Genomic DNA, 17,420 nt, shown 5'->3' with positions numbered 1-17,420 from the left:
AGAGTGGGGCCATAGCTGGCACCTGAGCACCAGCTGGGTGACAGGATGGCGTGGCCTAGGCCCTGTGACAGGGTGAGGCTGAAGGAGGGGCAGGAGCCAGGGTGGCCCGTGGCAGGACAGCCCGGCACACTCTTGGAGCAGCGAGGGAAGGGAAGCATTGGCGCTGGGCACAGGTGGGTGACAGGCAGAGACCCGGCGCGGCCGGCCTCATGCTGTCTCGACGCCCTGTGCTGGCACTAGGGCGGGGCTCGCGTCACCCGCGGCAGCCGTTGGCGTTGGGACTCCCCAACTGTTTGCTCGCGCTCAGCTTGGGACGCGCTTCCTCAAGCCGCCGCCATTCTCATCCGGGGCCTACGCGGGTAGGTGGCGCCCTATATCACATGACAATGCGTGGCGGCGCGACCGCCATCTTGTGTTGTTGGGAGTGAGGAATTGCTTCGGCTGTGGGAGACTCTCCGTCCGGGATCGCAGGTAATTAACCCCGCTGGCTCTGGCCGGCTCCCATGGGCGCCGGGCGGTGTCTGAGCTTTTCCCCTTCCCGCCCGGGGCGTGTCTGCTCCGCAGACGCGGCCCTGCTGCGGGAACGTGCATAGGCCGCTTTGGAAGCACCGGCCTCGCCTACAGTTCATGCCCAGGCAAAGGCAGCAGGCTTGGGGTATAGAAGCCACGGAGGCCCGCGGCCTGTGAGGAGCCGAGGTTGTTTGGATTTGGCTTATGGGATAGAGGCCTTTCCTGGAGCCTCTGCTTTTGGTCTTTCCCCCCGTAGCTTCCGAGGAGACTCCGGCTGCCTGACCCTGTTCTGTTCCTACTCCCTGTTGGCTCTGTGAGGTGGGGGCTCCGTCCAAGCGGTCCCTTGGCAGCAGGTTCTGCCGTGGGTTGGGTGAGTGCCGCTGGACCGGAGCCTGTCAGGCAGCTGCAGGATTTCTCGGATTATCCCGGGCTACCTGCGGTTCCTGCTAATTTCCTTCTTACCCTAACTCCTGTGAACTCTCCTCTCCCAGCCCAGCGGGACCGTCCCGTGTCCTGGGCGAGCCGTGGGCAGGTTCCGTTCGCACTGAAACCACTCTCCTCTGAGCATGTCTGGCCTTGTCATATTGCAGACACTAGGAGAAAAGAGCTGGTTCAGGACTGAGGCCTTTCTCTCAGTGAGCTGGGTGTTAAGGGGAATACTCAGCAGTGTGTGACCATGGAGGCTTTGGCAGGCTGAAGAGTTAATTGATCAGGATCATGTATGTTTGGTATTAATCCAAGACAAGTAGTCTAAATGTCAACGAAGCACTCCCAGCACTTTCAAGCATGTATAACTGCAGTTTAAATCGAGATAAGTTTGAGGTCAAGGGGATCAGTACAGATTGACATAGTAGAAGTAACACCCCCCACCCCCTCCAAACACATACTCTCCTATGCCCATAATTTCAACATGATGGCATTGTTTTTTGTTGTTACTTTTGCCATTATTTTTGCTGTCCATATTTTGTTCTCTAAATTTTATTTCTGAATTCTGCTTTTGTTGTTTTTTTAATTTAATCATTTTTAGCTCATCACCCTTTGCTTTCTTGCTGCAAGAGCTAGCTTGTGCCACTTTTTGAAAAGTGTTTTCTTTTCCACAATTCTACTCATTGTGTTTATTGCCTACTAATGTCTAATTAAAGATAAACATGTGTTGACTTTCGAGCATGGCTTTGAGTAGAATATGTAATAGTTGGACATTATGATGATTTGGGTCTCTTTGACATAAAAAGAGTTGTTATAGGAGTCAACAAAACTTCTGACATTTATTGAACTCACCTATTGCTGCTAATTCTATTGGTAGTAGGCCTGGTAGGAGCATTAGTATAGACAAGGCACTGGTGGTCACTAATTTGTCTAGACTTTGTCTAGATCAGAGGTACGGCTTGTCTCCACTTACTGTAGATTGACGCTGCGGCGATAGATCCACCGGGGGTCGCGCTCCCATTGACTCCGGTACTCCACCAGAATGAGAAGCACCCAGTGCTGTGTAGACACCACAATAAGTCGACCTAAGGTATGTCGATTCCAGCTACGTTATTCACATAGCTGGAGTTGCGTAACTTAGGTCAACTTAGCCCCATACTGTAGACCTGCCCTTAGCTGATACTATGGTAATAAGCCTGCGCCTTGTCAGTACGAGCAGGAGAATCCATGGAGGTTTAACAGTGGGAGAACTTCTTTAAAAAAAAAAAAAAAAAAAAAAAAAAAGTAGCATAGATGCATTGATCCAGTGAGGTAATTGGTGTCAGAGCTCTTGTGTCGCAGAATGGATTCTTCATTGAGCATGGACAAAATGCAAGATTCTGCTTCCTGGTTAACTGTATTAAATAGGTCAGAAATAGGGGTACCATCAACTGAAGTGGTACTTCACAGTGAAAATTTATAGCAGTCATAGCAAAACTTGACAGCTTGTTGACTCCACTGCTGTCTGAAGACTTAATATAACTTTTCAGTTCTCTGACAAAGTTGTAAAATATTTGTTAGTGATTTCAGGAGCTGGACGGGGTCTCATGTCATCTGGGCTTGTGGATATACTTGCACATCCTCTGTCACCAGGTTTGCTGCAGAGCCTTTTTTGAACTGTTTTCCAGTGACTCTGTTTTCAGCTAATATAGATCACTAAAATATATATATTGCATCTTGGTTTACTACTCATCGTTTGAAAATGCATCAAGAGACCTGTGTAACGCATCAATATGAATCCGATGAAGTGAGCTGTAGCTCACGAAAGCTTATGCTCACATAAATTGGTTAGTCTCTAAGGTGCCACAAGTACTCCTTTTCTTTTTGTGAATACAGACTAACACGGCTGTTACTCTGAAACCTATCAATAAAATAATTTCTCAAATACCTTGAACATCCCTTCTTTTTTCCAATAAAATGGTGTCCAGCAAAGGGGCTAAAAGTATGCTAAAAAGATTCCTTTTCTCTCTAAAATGTACAATAAACTGAAAGGGAAAACAGCTTGAAAAATCAGCCTTTATATGAAAACCTTGTATTGGTCATAGTTAAAAGTAGATACTACTATAACTGAAAGGTAGTGTAGAGCTCTTTTTCATTTTTACTTTGTGTATAGTCAGTTTCACTATTTTCCCCGTATAGTCAATAATCTTGCTTTCTGAAAAGTCTCAGACACCAACTGGGGAATAGAAAAATCCGTATATACACATTTTTAAAGGACATTTTAAAGCAGAACAATGCCGTTCCTTCCAAAGACTTAATATCTAAAAGGTCCTCTGTCAGGAACTGAAATTTTTTAAAGTTAAAAATTAAAACAAATCAAGTTGAATAACGCCTTGCAAATTTATGAATACTTTAAAGAAGCAAATGAAGTTGTCCATTTGGGATGAACTGTGGAAGTGAGAGATGACGGGTAGCGCACATGCACATTATCCATGTTGATCTGGGGTGTTGGCTGGATGGACTTTTTGCTAGTCTAAATTCTGTCAAATGATATTTGCAGTGTACTAGAACACACAAGGAAAAAGCAGTTGGACTGACTTTAAAGGTATGTCTACACTACAAGCGCTGCTACAGATCATCTTACTACAGCAACAAAGGGGATGTTTCTCTGTTGCTGCAATAGATCTATCATAACAAGAGGCAGTAGCTAGGTCAGTGGAAGAATTTTTCTGACAACCTAGCTGCATTTACAATGGGGTTTAGGCCAACATAACTGTGTTGCACAGGGCATGAAATTTTTCACAATCCTGAGCAATGTAGCTAGATCGACTTAAGTTTTAACTGTAGACCTGGCGTTAGTTAAAAGTGACCTGCAAAGGGGAGTTGGTTGGAGACTCCTGCTGCAACATTTTATTTTATTTTATTTTATTTTTCTTTAATGTATTGAGACCTGAAATTCTCCTTAGATTTTCTGCTTGTGTTTAACATTTGAAATGTCAAAAATATTAAATGTTATTTTCATTTCTTTTGCTAGACTTCTCTTTGGAAGCCCAAATAATGGATAGAGGAGTCGTTCTCTCCCTCCTCCCCGTAATTGAAATGTTTCAAAAAGATCTCGTCTCCAAACTGTTCCTTCAGGTAGTTAAGTTAAATAGCTGTTAACAAACAGTCCCATGGTTTTTAAACAGTCTGATTTAAAAAGTAATTTTAATCTCAGTTCAGGATTCTATTCCATGGCTTTTGTGATGTCATGCTCATACTAGCTCTCCAGTACTCCTGTTCAAGGAAATACTGGGATAAATGATACGTGAATCTTAAAGGTAAAACAATCAGGGGACAAAAAGCTTAAACAAGGATTTTAAAGTTTGCTTTTAGGCTATACTTAAAGGAAATAGGTTATAACCAAGAAGATTTAGTGATGATGTACATGTGAACAGTGTGCCCTCTTGTGGTGGCATGCATATTAAAAAGAACATAGGATCCTGCTATACTACTTTTCTATAACTCACTTTATCAGTTCCAGTGGTAGTGGCAGGATGTGAAGATAAAGGATCAGGATCTCACTCCCAGCTTTACAAGTTTGGATGTCTTTGTTAGTAATTCAGTTTGCAGCAGTGGATTTATTACAGAATGACATCCAGCTGTCTTTCTCAAAATATGAAGGAACTTTGTCAACCTGTTTTTGAATTACAGGTAGCTAAAAATTCCCTGAACATGGAAGCCACTTAGCAGTAACTCCTTAGTTACAGTGATAAGTAGGGAGCCATTATAAATCCTATGTTCATATTGCTTATACTTTTGCACAGAAAGTATTTTTATACATCTGAGGGGTTTTTGGAGAGTTTGAAAGGAAGTGGTGAAGACACTTAAATTATGGATGCTTTTAAAAGAAACTGCCTTATTTTAAAATTTTAAATACAGTTTAAATTACTTAAAGTAGTTATTTGCAGAAATCCACCTTAATGTTTGCCTTAGCTGCTTATGATGTGTGAGCAGCATTGCAGAAGTCTGGCTATCTTAGATAGATATATTGCCCCCATGACTGTAGCATCTGAGTATCTGTCTTCTATTGGAATTATGCTTACAACACCTCTGAGAGGCAGAGAAAGTACCATTATCCCAATTTTACACATGGTGAACTGAGACACAGAGAGGCTGTGACTTGCTCAAGCTTATACAGGAAGTCTGTGATGATGGAGCAAGGAATTCAGCACTAGGGTAGAGCCGTAACTTCTGGACCATCCTTCCTCCATAGTTCATAAACTTTGTAGGGCAATGTGAAGTAGAGGGAACCAAGGACCCACAAACATCTCCTAAGATCTGCATTGCACATGAAGTACGGAGAGTTGGGGATCCTGCGGAGCTTTTCAAAGCCATCATGGAGCTTCTGAGGCTTTTTGTTTTAAAAATCCTTTACTAAAATTAAGTTAAGGTTGCTACAATGTATGTATGCCAAGGAGGGTTATAGTTTAACATACCCTCCCCCAAGCATTTAAAAATATGGTAATAAACAGTTTATGAAGGTAGTTAAATATACGAAGATATTCACCGTTCAGATGATATTTTACGTGTACCTATATAAAATATCAGATTGTATATTCTAAAATCCTTTAAAGGTAATTATAAATTTGAAATATATTCAGTTTTAAAAAATGACTTCAATGTAATTTCAGGTACACTTCTCTCTGAGTCCCCTGTCAATTTTTTAGTGCTTTACAACCACATAATCCTATTTTCAAAATGTTTTTCTGTCCCTGAGCTGTGCCAAAAACCCACACAAACATGCAAAACTAATTATAGTGAAAACATTAGATTGACGATATGGGAAGTGCTGTAAAATGCACCAAGTAAACAGGTGAAACAGGCTATACATAAACGTAATAAAACTGGAAATCAAGGCTTTTTTCTGCTGTTTAAACAAGCAACTTTTTTTTTTTAAGTAGGCAACATTTATTTCACTCTTGTAAAATTTTTTTAGTTCATGATTTGATCTTTTAACTCTGTTCTCAGATCATCCAACAGGGAAATGCTTGTGTCACAGACCCAAACCACAACTTGAAATGCTTCTTAAATCACTGACTACAAATTAAAATGTCATACGTTGTATAGATAGGTGGATTCCTCTTTCTCTTGTGTGGTAAATAATATTTGAATAGACTGAGATTTTTGGTCTACATGTGTAAAGTGACTTTAGATTAAGGTAGATGTGTGGTCGGTATCTGGAGGATAGTGAGCCTCTCTAGGGAGGGTAAATCAAGACAACATAAGAATTCAATTATATTGGGAGTGCAGATGGGTTTTCTGCCTCATGGTAGAATGGGGAGAATGTGTGGAGAAGATGTTTCTGGACCGTGTGAAGACTAAAGTTAGATGTTCTGGTCTCATGACCCAGTTACAGGTGGGTAGTTGGAATGGGATAAGGTTGAGCTTTTGGTTTACATGTGAGAAGTAAAAGGTGAGATGTTAGTGTTACTAGCTAGTAATCGGTGGTTGAACCATTGTCTTAGCCATATGTGGAGAATTTGTAGCACGTATTGGAAACTGATGATGTAAGATGAGGGGATAGAAAAGTTTTCTTATTTATAGGTGGAGGCTGAACAGGGATATGGGACATAGTTAAGCTCCCCCCTCCCTCCCCCCCCCCATGGGTATATGCAGCTTACAACTACATACTTAAGAAATCATGGGCTTGATTCAGCTCCCCTCTTTACATAGGGCTCAGTTAGAGTTGGATCAGGTGCTGAATGAATTGTGATGTTGTTTGACTATTTCCCTTCCCTTATTGTTTGCTATTTGTATTGCAGTAGTGCTTAGAGGCTTCATTTGAGATCACAACTCCATTGTAGTAGGTGATCTACAAACACACAGAGTTTTTCAGTCCTATTTGAAACAAAGCAAGTGAGTGTAACTACCCTCCTCTTCCGCTCCGGGCAGGAAAGATTTCTCTATGAATCCCTGTGCTATAGAATAGATGATCAACCCAGGAGGTGTTGATGATATACTCTTACATATGTTGTATGTTATGTATATATACACGCATAGGCACTGACTCTGTGGGTGCTGTGGGGCTGGAGCACTCATGGGGAAAAATTAGTGGGTGCTCTGCACTCACTGGCAGCCAAGCTCCACCTGCCCCCACCTCGCCTGCTCCTCCCCCTCTCAGCACTTCCCACCCGCTGCCTAACAGCTGTTTGGCAGCACTTAGGACTTTCCAGGAGGGAGGGGGAGGAGTGAGGAGGCGGTGCACTTGGGGGAGGAGGTGGTAAAGAGGCGGGGACTTGGGGGAACGGGGGTGGATTTGGGGCAGTGTGGGGTGGGCAGGGGCGGAGCCAGGAGGAGGGGTTGAGCACCCACGGGGCGAAGCAGGCATGGTAGCAACCTTTATTTAAAACTAACTTTTTTGTCAGTTGGTTAAAGCAGACTGCCCTGTTACTAGCCTGTCACTCCAACATCTTGTCTCTTATCCTCTCGTGACAGCTATACTGTCATGTTTAAGAGCAGCTCCTTTGTGAAAAGAAGACTTTGTAGTAGATTCTACATGGGAGAGTTCTTGAAATACCTTTCCAATGAAAATTTAGAAATGCTTTATCACTCTGAAATATCCATTTTCTAAACATTTTATGTTTACTACCTGGGGGCATGGAAAATCTTGCGAAGTGGGGAAAACCTAATTGAGAATCATAAAACATGCTATAGCTATATGAGGCCTACAGAGGTCTGGTTAGGTAAATTAATGTGAAAATGATTGTTCATTCCAGGAATCCTTTTATTTGTGGCCTTGACTTCATATGTTTTGGAATGTTATACATACATTTTGTTGGATTTAATGTGTTTTATAGCAGTTTAGGGTTTGTCAGAGGGTGGAGATGGATGGCAGGAGAGAAATCACTTGATCATGACCTGTTAGGTTCACTGCGGCACCTGGCATTGGCCCTGTCGGTGGGCTGGATGGAACTTTGGTCTGACCCTGTATGGCCATTCTTATGTTTTTAGTTACAGCACCATGTGATAGCTGGAAAGGAGGCGGTATATAGGTTCTACCTCTGGAACAGATAGTGGCAGGGTCGTGCTAATTAGATATGATGGCTTGGTCATATCTAAACTAGCACTTAAGTTGGCAAAACTTTTGTTGCTCAGAGGTGTGAAAAAACCCACCCCTGAACAACACAGGTTTTGCTGCCATAAGCATTCGTGTGCACAGTATTATGTCGGCAGGAGCTGCCGTTCATTGAGTTGGTTTTATTATGTCGATGGGAGAGCTCTGTCCCATCGGCATAAGGCGGCTACATGAGCACTCTCACAGCAGCACAACTGTATCAGTACAGCTGTGACTCTGTAAGCTTGTAAGTATAGACATGGCCTTAGTTTGCAATGTGATGATTGTATGACTTGGCATCATAATATGTGGCATGTTAGTGGAACTGCTGGGGAAGAGCACTGCTTTGGTACAGAGCAAGAAATATTTAGTAGCCACCTGCTAGCCGGAGACTCATGAATTTTTTGGGTTGTTTTTTTTTTTTTTTTTTTTGGTGTGTGTTGAACACTAGTAAGGCCTAGAAGCAACATTTTGGTGAGAAACTCAGTTTCTCCTCCAGCGAGTTGGGAAGCGTGCTGTCCCTCGACCAGAGGTGGGCAAACTACGGCCCACAGGCCACATCCCACCCACAGGACCATCCTGCCCGGCCCTTGAGCTCCGGGCTGGGGAGGCTAGCCGCTGGTCCCGCCTCTGCTGTTCCCCTGCCCGCAGCCTCAGCTTGCTGTGCTGCCAGCACTCTAGGGGGCGGGGCTGCGAGCTCCTGCTGGGCAGCATGGTGGTGTGGCTGGCTCTGGCTGGGCGGCGCAGCTGCCAGTCCCGCTGCTCTGAGCAGCATGGTAAGGGAGCGGGGGGGAGAGGGGTTTGGATAAGGGGCAGGAGGTCCCGGGGGCGGCTGGATGGGGTGGAGGTTTGGCCGGGGGGGGGGCAGGGCTGATGGGGAACGGGGGGGTTGGATAGGTGTGAGTCCTGGGGGGCCTGTCGGGGTGGGGGTGTGGATAGGGGTCAGAGCAGTCGGGACAGGGCGCATGGGGGTTGTATAGGGGTAAAGTCCTGGGGGGGGGGCGGTTAGGGGCAGGGGAGACATCCTGAGGGGATGGTCAGGGGACAAGGAGCAGGGGGGGTTGGATGGGTCAGAGATTCTGAGGGGGGCAATCAGGGGGCAGGAAGTGGGAGGGGGCCAGGCTGTTGGGGGAGGCGCAGCCTTCCCTACCCAGCCCTCCATACGGTTTTGGAACCCTGATATGGCCCTCAAGCCAAAAAGTTTGCCCACCCCTTTCCTGGACCCTGCCTGGAGGCTTGATTGTTCACATCTCTCTGGCTAGTATGTTTTAAAAAATGTTGGAGCTCCCATCTGCATCTGATTTGTTGAAGGAGTAAAAGATCTTTCTCCTTCCCTATTCTGCTGCTGGAGGATAGGGAACTCCATTACTCTGATGCTTTGCCAGTCTCCTAGCTGCTAATGCAAAATGAGTGGGTAGGTAGGGTCTCTGCTATTTCACATCCTTCCTCTTGGCTCTTATGGGGGGCAAGGTTAGGATCTTTAACCTATCCTTTTTTTTTCTTGTCAAGCTCTCCCTTCAATACTTCCACTTCATGTCTCTTATGCTACCGATAGGTTTTCTGCACAGGAGCAAGTTGCAAGTGAAATCCTACTGTCCAAAGTTCTGTATAGCAGCTGTGAAAGTGACCAACCCATGGCTAGTTTCACTTTGCTGCTTGAGAATATTACTAATGATAACAGGCACTGACGCAAAAGCTGCCCAAAGACTCAGAATATTTTGTGGTAGTTCAAAGTGGGAATGTTATATTTCCAATCATAAAGGTTAGAAATGTAATTAACATACAGAGGCTTAAATTCTGAAGGAACGATGTCTTAGGCGTCCTACGCTCTAGGGAAAGCTTTCTGTTAACTATAGGTGAGTGAATTTTCCAAGCCCTGCTCTACAAGACCTGACGGTTAAAATGGCTGCGTAGAGAGATGTATGTTTTAAGTCTCCTCGGTAAACACTGAATTGCTTGAAAAGGGAGAGCTATGTATTTCTTCTCATGTGTTCACATGTTCATGATGATATTTAAGCATGTGTTGGAAAAATGGCTGAGGTTGAGAGAGAATATTGCTTGGCTCTTCTCCAGAGTTCAGGTCTCCCAAAGTTTAAAACATGTAGCAGCCCTAAAGGTGTAAATTACAATTGGAAGAGCTTTGAAGTGGGCAATGATGACTTCCCTAAAATTACAAATTTTGTTGAGCTTGTTGCTTAGAATGTGAACTTCGTTCTGCGTTTTGTCTAGTTTGATTTTGCTTTATACTATCCATGGGGGATGCCACAAGAAGGCAATCAGAACTTGGACAAGATGCCACTAGTAAGGATATGATTTAGTCATCGAGGTCACAGATTCCGTGACTTTAACGGGCCTCCATGATTTCTTCGGGTTCAGCCCCCACTGCAGCAGGGGTTGGAGCTGTCTCATCTCCTCCACCCCTCCCTCCTCCCGTGGCTGCAGTGGGGGCTGGAGCTGTCCCATGGGTGCACACCTTCCCCCCACCCCGTGGCTGCAGCTGTCCCATTCCCCCCACCCCAGCAGAGGCTGGAGCAGTCCCGCCTCCCCTCCCGCAGTGGCTGCAGTAGGGTCTGGAGCTGTCTTGACCTGCGTGGCAGTCAGTCCCGTCCCGTCGTCTCCTCCCCCCCCCCACCCCCCCCAAGTCACAGACAGGTGGCAGGCTACTGTGAATTTTTGTTTATTGCCTGCGACCTGTCTGTGACTTTTAACTAAACATAATCATGACAAAATATTAATCTCATTACCTTCAAAAGTTCATGGCAGACTATCACAGATGAAAACAGCCTTGTGCAAGGTTGACAATGGTTTCAATAGGTATACATAAGCAATGCCCACTTCCCATAAGATTTTTCTGCCCACCTCCAGAAGAAAACACCCGTAGTTCCTGCTGACTTGCCACGACTGCCTTAACAATATCATTTCGCAGTGGCCATTGATGCACTCGTATCCAGTGCTGCTGGCCCAGTGCTGATCTAAAGAGATGTACAAAGGCGTATTGGCTAACAGGTATGTCCTTGCAGAGTTGCGGCAATTCTGGGATAGAGAGGCGGGCGTGCTGATGAATGTAAGTAAGCGTTTCTGAAATTCATCTGTTTGCATCTGGGACACAGATCCTGGATTAGGCTTAACAGGCTTCTGACAGGGACAGCCAGTGTGGCTGCCACAGTGCAGGAATTTGGCTTAGCCCAGTCTTCACAGTGTGACTACGGGGTAGTGAAACAGACAGTCAAACACGTGGTGGAGGAGTGCACGATTAGAAGATTGTGAGGGTGAACTACAGTACTTTGCTATCCTTGATAATGCAGCAGTTAGATGGCTGAACAATCTAGATATTGACGTGTGACCCATATGGAAGAAGATGACTAGCTTTGTTTAAACCTGTTGTAGTCCAGAATGGTCAGATGAGTAGGTTTGACTGTATCCATTGCAAGGACCCGAAGGCTGTAGCAGTCGCTTTTTCTTGTGCCAGAAAGAGAACTACATCTAGGGCTAGGGTCTTGAAGTATGTCATCACTGCAGAATAAACTCGGGCTTTTATTTGGATGTTGCCCCTAACCCCTCTCCCATCCATGTGTGGTGCTGGTTTCAAGCCATGCTAGCTGGCCTGTCTTGGGGTATAGGCTAGAGTTCAGATGCTGCTTTTGCTTGGGCTGGTAACCTGTCCTCTTTGCACTGAGGATGCGTGCTAAATCAATCCAATGCAGACAGTCCTTCATTGCTTTTCCACAATTCCCCCTGCCTGCCCAGAAGGACAGAGAATTCACTCCATATCATAGAGTGGCTTAGCTTACTGCAGCACTAAGAACCGTAAGCTAAGCCCCCACTGACACACACAGCTGAGAGCAGCATCAGTGAGGACACAGTAACGATGCGGTTTGGCTTTACGGGTTTGGGATAGGCTAACCTGGATACTCAGACATAGGTGCCAATGAACTGAGTTAAATCTGCAGTGAAAACATACACAAACTCACTGAATCCAAGGGTATGCTCTGGTTCTCGTTGAAAGACTTACAAAAACAGTGGGGGGAGCTAGAGCAATTTGCACCAGCTGAGGATCTACCCCATTGTTTCTTACTTAGTCCCAAAATTAATCTCTGTACATAAAACTTTTTTTTTTCTCAACCTCCTTCATAATGTCAGCTATGTTGTGGTCTGCCTATAAATATGATGAATGTATTAAACATTTAAAAGCAATTTAAATATGCGAAAGCGAAACTCTTAAAATTGAAAAATTTGATTAAACATATAACTTTAAAATCAACTACAAAATGAGAAGGATTTCAGTGCAGAAGAGTAGAACTCCATCCTGTAACAAGATGATACTAATGTCTCTGATGCTACATCCAATCACATAGATAGTGTTCCACACAGGCCACTCCTTTAAACAATTATTCACCTAAGTCAGATCTGAAAGTGGTGATAACAGCCCAGAAAAACACAGCAGCAGAGTACTTTCAAAGTTTCAGAAGAAAGAAAAACATATTCCTTTAAAAATTGTGGTGGCTTGTATATTTTTGTCTTGGAGTAATATTAATCATTGAAGTACGCTGTGGTAAATGCTTTTCCGTTATCACAGGGGTTCTCAAACTTCATTTCACCATGACCCCCTTTTGACAACAAAAATTACTATATGACCCCAGGAGGTGGGACTGAAGCCTGAGCCCACCTGATCCCTGCCACCGCAGGTGGGGGGCAATCCAGATGCACATCAATATTCTGGAACTCCAGACAGTACAGAGAATGTGTCAAGCATTTCTTCCGTCCATTGGCTCCCATCATGTTTTCATCATGTCAGACAACACCACCACTATTTATTACATCAACAAACAAGGGAACACAAGGTTGACTGCTCTGTGTGCCGATGCAGTCAATCTCTATGGAAATGGTACATTGTCCACAAGATCCTGTTGTTGGCAGCCTATCATCTGGGTAACTCCTTGCTTAACATTGTAGTTATGTTCCTGAAAAATGCGACTTTAAGTGAAACGATGTTAAGTGAATCCAATTTCCCTGTAAGAATTCATGTAAATGGGGGGGTTAGGTTCCAGGGAAATTTTATTCACCAGAAAAAAGACTATATTATATACACACTCAGTATAAATTTTAAACAAACAATTTAATACTGGTACATGGTGATGATGATTGTGGAGCTTGGTTGAGGTGGTGAAGTCAGAGGGTGGGATATCTCCCAGGGAATGCCATACTGCTAAATGACGAATTAGCATTTGACTGAGCCCTCAAGGGTTAACTCGTTGTTAATGTAGCCTCACACCCTACAAGGTAGCACGAATGGAAGGAGGGGAGACAGCATGGCAGAGAGAGACAGAGAGACACACCCTGTGTGTGAGAGAGAGATGCGCATTGCTCCTTTAAGTACGCTGACCCTACTCTTGAGTACACTGCCTTTTTAAGTTGAGCGGCAAACTGAGATGGCAGATGCTGCCAGAAAGCTCCCTCCGTCCTGAGCCCTGTCATGTGTCCCCACTGCTCTATGAAAGATGGGCTTGCAGGAGCAAGGGGGAGGGGGACACCCTGATATTAGGCGCCCCTCCCACCCCCACCCCCCCTTAAGCAGAAGGCTCTGGGGAGCAGCTTCAAGGCAGAGGGCAGGAGCAGCACATGGCAGTGCGGGGAGGGACAGCTGAACTGCTGGCAATTGATAGCCTGCTGGGTGGCTGCCACACAGGGAACTTAAGGGAACCGGGAGCTGATATGGGGGCTGCCAGTCCACCCTGGTTCAAAGCCCCCACCAGCTAGCTGCAATGGGCTGCTCTCCCTGCAGCAGTGGACAAAGCATGCGGCTGCCAAAGAAGGTTATAAGGGAGCATTGCACAACGTTAAATGAGCATGTTCCCTAATTGATCAGCAACGTAACAACAAAATGGCATTAACCAGGATGACTTTAAGTGAGGAGTTACTGTACTCGGAATGCGATTGCAGACTCTCTCAGCAGAAGCTTAGTGGCCAATCACGAGTAGGAACTCCACAACACTGTAGTAAGCAACATTTTGAACCCATGGGGGACTCCAATCAGAGACCTCTCTGCCTCCCACTCCAGCAACAAATGCAGCACATACTGCTGTAGAGCAGTGGTTTTAAAACTTTTTTCCTGGTGACTCAGTTGAAAAAAATTGTTGATGCCTGCGATGCAACAGAGCTGGGGCAAAGGGTTGGGGTGCGGGAGTGAGGGCTGTTGGGTGGGGACAGGAATGAGGGGTTCAGGCTGTGGGAGGGGGTTGGGCTGTGCAAAGGGGTCAAGGCTCTGGGTTGGGGGTGCGGGCTCTGGGGTGGGGATGGGGATGAGGGGTTTGGGGTGCAGGAGGGGGCTCTGGGTTTGGGGCAGGGCTCAGGGCTTGGGCAGGGGATTGGGGTGCGGGCTTACCACAGGTGGCTCCCAGTCAGCGCCATAGCCAGGGTGCAGAGGCAGGCTTCCTGCCTGTCCTAGCAATGCAGACTGCGCTGCACCCTGGAAGTGGTCAGCAGCAGGTCTGGCTCCTTGGCGGAGGTGTCGCCACCACCCCCAGCTCCCATTGGCTGGGAACTGGCCAATGGGAGTGTGGAGCTGGTGCTCTACAGGATATAGGTATCCACTCCCAAGGCGATTCTCTCATACTTTGCTGGTCAAATTAGATCAACTATGCCTTCCCCTTTCTACCACGCCTGCCACAAGTACGCCATCCCCACTTTCCCCAAGCTGCTAACACAATAGCACAATCAGACATCCTGATCTGTAGATTCTTCACCCCAGTGCATCGTATTTGGATGGGCATCTTCTCTAGAAGGGGAATGTTTATCGGAAGTGCAAGACATCCTTTGAGCAGCAGGAAAGAGTCCACTAGGCTTTCCTGCTGGACCAAGGGGAAAAGCTTTCCCCAGAGGAAATGGAGATTCCTTTTCTTTTGGATTACCTCCTGTTCTTGAAGATGTCGGGGCTCATCCATAACTTTCTCAAGGTCTACATAGCAGTAGTCAGAGCCTTCCATCCCCCTGTGGAAGTACACTCTGTATTTACAAATCCATTGACTATTAGGTTTTGGAAAGGTCTCCTCAGAACTTTTCTACCTGAACAACCTATTACTCCCCAGTGTGGCCTCAGCCTCATTCTTGTGGCACTAATGAAACAGCACTTTGAACTGCTGGCTTCATGCTCTATGTCCCTCTTTTCCATGAAAGTCACCTTCCTTGTGGCTATCACTTCAGCAAGAATGGTAGGTGAACTTGGGGTCATGATGGCAGACCCCCCTTTCACCACTTTCCATAAGGACAAAGTCTCTCTGTGGCTACATCCCAAGTTACTACCAAAGGTCATATCCCAGTTTCATCTCAACCAACCCATACGCTTTACCTGCTTTCTTTCCAAAGCCTCTCACGTCGGCAGAGGAACGATGACTTTGGTCCCTTGATGCCTGCCAGGCCTTGGCCTTCTACCTGTAGAGGAGACCACCTATCAGGATGTCTCCTAGATTGTTTATCACAATAGTTGAGAGCGTTAAGGGGCAAGCAGTCTCCACACATAGAATCTCCAAGTGGATGTTTGGGTGCATTACAATCAATCAGTTATTTGGGCTGTCTCCACCCCTTGGGATGAGAGCCTGTTGCATGTGAGCCCAGGCATCAACTATGGCCACCCTCCATGATGTACCACTTTGAGACACATGTAGGGCGGCCACGTGGAGTTCAGTATATACCTTCGCTGCACATTATGCATTAGCGCAGAACTCTGCGATGGATGCCTCATTTGGCGTGGCCGTCCTCCACTCAACCATTCCATCCTCATCCTTGCAACTTCTTCCGAATTAGGTATTGCTTGTTAATCACCCTAAGTGGAATAAAGTAGGAACCATCACTCAGAGAAGAGGAGGACGTTACTTATCTGTAACTGGAGATTCTTTGAGATGTGTGGTCCCTATCTGTATTTCACTTCCCACCCTCCTCCTCTGCGAATCTGTTCAATTTGTGATGGAGAAGGAACTGGAGATGTGGTCTATCCACCCTGCCGTTATCACCTCAGATGAAACCATGAGAAATGAGGCAAGGGGATATGCACGGACTGAAAGACTACTAATACTTTCTGCTCCTGCAACGCATGGCATGCATGTGTAAACTTCAGATAGGAACCACACATCTTGAAGAACCTCCAGTTACAGGTAAGTAACCTCCTCCTTTTTTTTGCAATTGTAAGTAATAGAACATTTTAAATGAAATATCCTGGCACTTGCCCAGGAAATCTTGCTATTTGCCATGGATAAGTGACTGGATTTTTCAAGCTCTGTAATTTATCATAACTTATAAAATGTGTAGCTGTGATTTCATTAATCAAACTTTTACTTCTGCAGAGGAGAGGAGTAGTGGTTCCTAAGTAGGTATTTGCTGGTGTGTTCAGATGTTTTTTTTATTGCTTATTAATATCAAAAGAGACTGTGCAAATTGCCTTGTTTCTTCCTCTGCCCATGATCAAATTAGGGGTGCTGGAAGTGGTGTCTGGGACCAAATATCCTGTTATCTAAAGTAATTGTATTTCATTTTTAATTGCATTATAGAGCTTATATAAGCTCCGGCAGGGTGGCCAACCTGTGGCTCCGGAGCCACATGCGGCTCTTCAGCAGTTAATATGCGGCTTCGTGTATAGGCACCGACTCCGGGGCTGGAGATACAGGTGCCAACTTTCCAGTGTGCCGGGGGGTGCTCACTACTCAACCCCTGGCTCTGCCACAGGCCCTGCCCCCACTCCACCCCTTCCCATCCTCTCCCCTGAGCCTGGCGTGCCCGCTTCCCCCTCCAAGCCTCCTGCACACCACAAAACAGCTGATTGGGAGGTGCGGGCAGGGAGAGGGAAGGCACTGATCCGTGGGGCTGCTGGTGGGTGGGAGGGGCTGGGAGTGGGGGGGAGGGGGGAGCTAATGGGGGGCTGCTGATGTATTACTGTGGCTCTTTCGCAATGTATATTGGTAAATTTTGGCTCCTTCTCAGGCTCAGGTTGGCTACCCCGGCTTAGATTCACTAGTAGAACCCACTTAATCAGTTACCCTTTTTAGCATTTCTTATGGCTGGGATGTCAAGCTGCAGTCTGCCTTTGTGTATTGAGGACATGTTAACCTTATGAAGAAAATAATTACTCCGCTGTCTTCATGATATTCTTTGTTTGTGATTTATTTATTTATTTATTTATTAGGTTAACACTTTTTTAAAGAGGACTAGAAAAGAAGAAAATGGCAGGAGAAACTCAAACACTTAACTTTGGGCCTGAATGGTGAGTCTTTTCTGTTTTGTCAGAGTCTGGGATCTTATTCTGAAAACTGGGAAGGCTTTATGGACATGTATATTTGAGAGGAGGGAGAGGCTGAATGGGTTATAAAACTGGATTGGGTACAGTGTCTGTTCAGCACTTACTCAAATCTAGTTCTGATCT

General features: G+C 45.6%; 1 protein-coding gene across 13 annotated transcripts in view; it reads left to right on the top strand.

Moving 5' to 3' along the window:
• Nucleotides 1-330: 330 nt before the first annotated feature.
• GIGYF2 (GRB10 interacting GYF protein 2) overlaps nt 331-17,420 on the top strand; it is a 152,982-nt gene continuing 135,892 nt past the window's right edge. For 3 of the 13 annotated variants that reach the window (XM_043521652.1, XM_043521649.1, XM_043521647.1), the window contains exons 1-2: nt 332-471; nt 17,184-17,261. In XM_043521652.1, the coding sequence (XP_043377587.1) occupies nt 17,221-17,261 (41 nt within the window). In that variant the 5' untranslated portion in view covers nt 332-471; nt 17,184-17,220. Of the gene's footprint in view, nt 472-3,973; nt 4,054-17,183; nt 17,262-17,420 lie in introns of those variants that run through there. The other 10 variants (XM_043521653.1, XM_043521651.1, XM_043521650.1 and 7 more) reach the window with 5 other exon arrangements.

The sequence above is a fragment of the Chelonia mydas genome, chromosome 9 (assembly GCF_015237465.2).
Source record: "Chelonia mydas isolate rCheMyd1 chromosome 9, rCheMyd1.pri.v2, whole genome shotgun sequence".
NCBI classification, from domain to species: Eukaryota; Metazoa; Chordata; order Testudines; family Cheloniidae; genus Chelonia; species Chelonia mydas.
This window is presented reverse-complemented; position numbering and strand designations above follow the sequence as displayed.